Genomic DNA, 2,902 nt, shown 5'->3' with positions numbered 1-2,902 from the left:
CATATTCTTCATTAAGAATAGCTCTCTCCAGCTGAATAGTACAAGTTTGGCCATGTGCGAACCGAAATAAACATACTCCAGCCTGACCCCTGCCATGGTTAACTACAATCTCAGTAACGCAAGTCTGGACGTCATTACATCGCGTCTGTGTAATATGACCCCTGAAGCTTTCACGAATGTAGGGGTTGTTCTTCGTCGTCTGGTCGTATGTTAAATTTGGCACCGAAATGCAAAACATTCAAAATGTTTCCATTGGCTGATGCTCTAAAAATTAGTGATGGTGATTGGGTGAGCAGCAAGAGCGTCCCAGAGCAGGAATGCAGCAAACAGAGACGCTACCATCGACTGGGGTTCAACGCAGTGCCATGACAAGCGCTCAGCGACACATGTGTCCGTTTCCCTGTGGGCTTGTGCCTCTCTCGTTCGAGGATCCTGAGAGTATTTATTAGTGTCCAAACAGAATGGCTTCTCTTGCTTCCATTGACCCTAGTGCATCGGTTTATCAGCCAGCCCAGTTGCTCAACTGGGTATACCTGACCCTTGCGGACCAGCCTAATTCCAATGACCAGGTTCGTTTACTAAAAATTCTATCTGTCATCTTTAACTCTTAAAAGTCGACAGTGCAAATGATACTTGTGATGATATTCAAAATATAGCAATATACCTGAATCTAATTTTATAAGACTTAATAGCACAAAATTAGAGTATGTTTAAGCTAATTTGAATGTTAAATAAACTGAAAAAATCAAATTTTATCTATCCTGCGTGTTTTTATACATGGATAAACTCCCAATGAGCGAATTATTTCTACGTCGGCTCCCATGATGTATTGATAATATAAGCTTGCGCATAGTAACTAAATGTATCCTAGCCGTTGTTATATCATTGTTTCGAAACTGCCTCTCGGATAAAGGTAAGAATACCAAAAGCTCTACGTTTTACAGATGTTAGAGTTAGTTTAGAGTATAATAAAGTACCACAAATACGACAAATAATTAGTGTTAGAGTTATTTGAAAAATAAAACAAAAATGACCATGTTCTGCCTCAAAATTATATAAAGAACACACAGATGTAACCTGCACTAGAAATAAGCTGTATTTTACTACAGATTTTTTATGAAACGAAAAGAGATCATATACAAATTTCCATCGGTAGGTGTTATAGTAAATGTCACTTGCTTGTCATGTGACATCGCTCTTCACCTTACTTCCACAGCTTTCATCTAATTCAGTATAAAATAATTTGAGAAAACTTATCAAAAAACATAATTCCTTGCAGTTTTTAACACGATTATATAAAACAAAGCATTTTACACACACAGTTAATTTCGGAAATATTCGCCAGTTAATGACACTAGAGATTTAATAAAGAAAACCACAATTCCACATTCAAAAGCACGAGAAACACAATATGAACAAAACAATTTAATAGTAAGCAGTAAATCAGCACGTAAAGCATAGAAACAACATTAAAAATAGAGCAATTAACCATGCTAGAACATTTTACATTTTAAGATAGCAAAGCCATAAAAAAAAGCGTAATAAATCTGTATTTTATAACAAGGTAATGTAGCATTTTAGAATATTGCTTGCAAAAGTTCATAATAATTTAATAATAAAAAATGACATAAATTAGCTTTCTAAACTCCCAAAACACTACAATTAACCAAGCTACACCTCTGTAAACAATAAAAACTGATTAATTCACTATTCTAAAAGATTACAGAAAGAACAAAGACTTTTTTTTTCATTCTAAGAAATCAATGTTTGTGTAAATAACTACATTATTTAACATTCAAATTCACCACAGAAACAATTGAACAAAGATATTATGCATTTTTAATATCAAACTAAGCAAAGAAATGGACATCACTTCTTCAAACGAATATATAGTAGTAATCCAATACACCTCAGATGTGAAAACAACTCAATATGAGACACCACATACACATTTCAAAGAATTCATTATATTAAAAAAAAAAACAGAAGAAATCAAGGATAATATGATTTCAAGTTTAACCACAAATGATTGGACATTTAACACCATAAATACAGCAAAGAACACGGCATTTCAATTTTATAAAGGCATTTTAAATACGATTAAAACCTGAATATTCTGCATTCTAGGGAATTACTCAAAGAACGTGAAAATTCCGCGTAATTCGACAACCAATGAAATATTAAAGAACCAAGAAAACACATTTACTAAAATAGTAGTGACACTTTAAACAATTAGAAAATTCATATTATAAGTTATTAAAATATAAAAAGTCAAGATAAAGGATCAGAAAGTTCCAAAACAGGACAATTAAGCACACACACACACACACAATAAAAGACACGGGTATTTAAGTATTACAAAGACACCATTGACACACCAAATGACAAGGGAATTCAGCATCTGAACGTTGTTATTATTATTTATAATAATACAAATCTATTTTTATATGACACCATTAAAATAATTAAAAGCAAGATAATTCTAAATTTTTACAGACACAACAAATGTACAGAATAAGCTTAAAATCTGATCAGCTTCAGAATAGCAACAATGTAGTTTTGTTGAATCTTTAACTACAATTAAACATCAGTTGTACTCGGTGTAGCGAAGTTGTGAGTTTAAAGTACAACTTTACATTTATTCAGTACAAGCAAGATATACTAGATATAAGTTAGTTATTACAACCAATTAAAAGGACAAAGCTTTTTAGCTAAATTGTTCTTTAACCAAATGAGCAACAAAGATAAAATGAAAGTGCGTTTTAGAGCATGTTTATTGAACGCAGTTAAAAACATTATATCGCTAGTTATATCTCATGAAACATGAGAACTCCCAACCGACCAAAATTAGGTACTGAATGAATTAACTTGTCAACAATGAAATACCAAGTAACAGGAGAGT

The 2,902-nt window shown here is 32.4% G+C and overlaps 1 protein-coding gene across 1 annotated transcript in view; it reads left to right on the top strand.

Moving 5' to 3' along the window:
• The first annotated feature begins 359 nt into the window (after nucleotides 1-359).
• The window catches only part of LOC106472886 (zinc finger CCHC domain-containing protein 24-like), a 39,062-nt gene continuing 36,519 nt past the window's right edge, over nucleotides 360-2,902 (top strand). Inside the window, exon 1 of the mRNA XM_013933559.2 lies at nucleotides 360-569. Coding sequence (XP_013789013.1) covers nucleotides 462-569 — 108 coding nt within the window. The 5' untranslated portion in view covers nucleotides 360-461. The remainder of the gene's footprint in view (nucleotides 570-2,902) is intronic.

Source organism: Limulus polyphemus, unplaced genomic scaffold (assembly GCF_000517525.1).
Source record: "Limulus polyphemus unplaced genomic scaffold, Limulus_polyphemus-2.1.2 Scaffold124, whole genome shotgun sequence".
Classification (NCBI taxonomy): Eukaryota; Metazoa; Arthropoda; class Merostomata; order Xiphosura; family Limulidae; genus Limulus; species Limulus polyphemus.
Note: the sequence above shows the minus strand (reverse complement) of the source record. Positions and strands in the feature narration are given on the sequence as shown.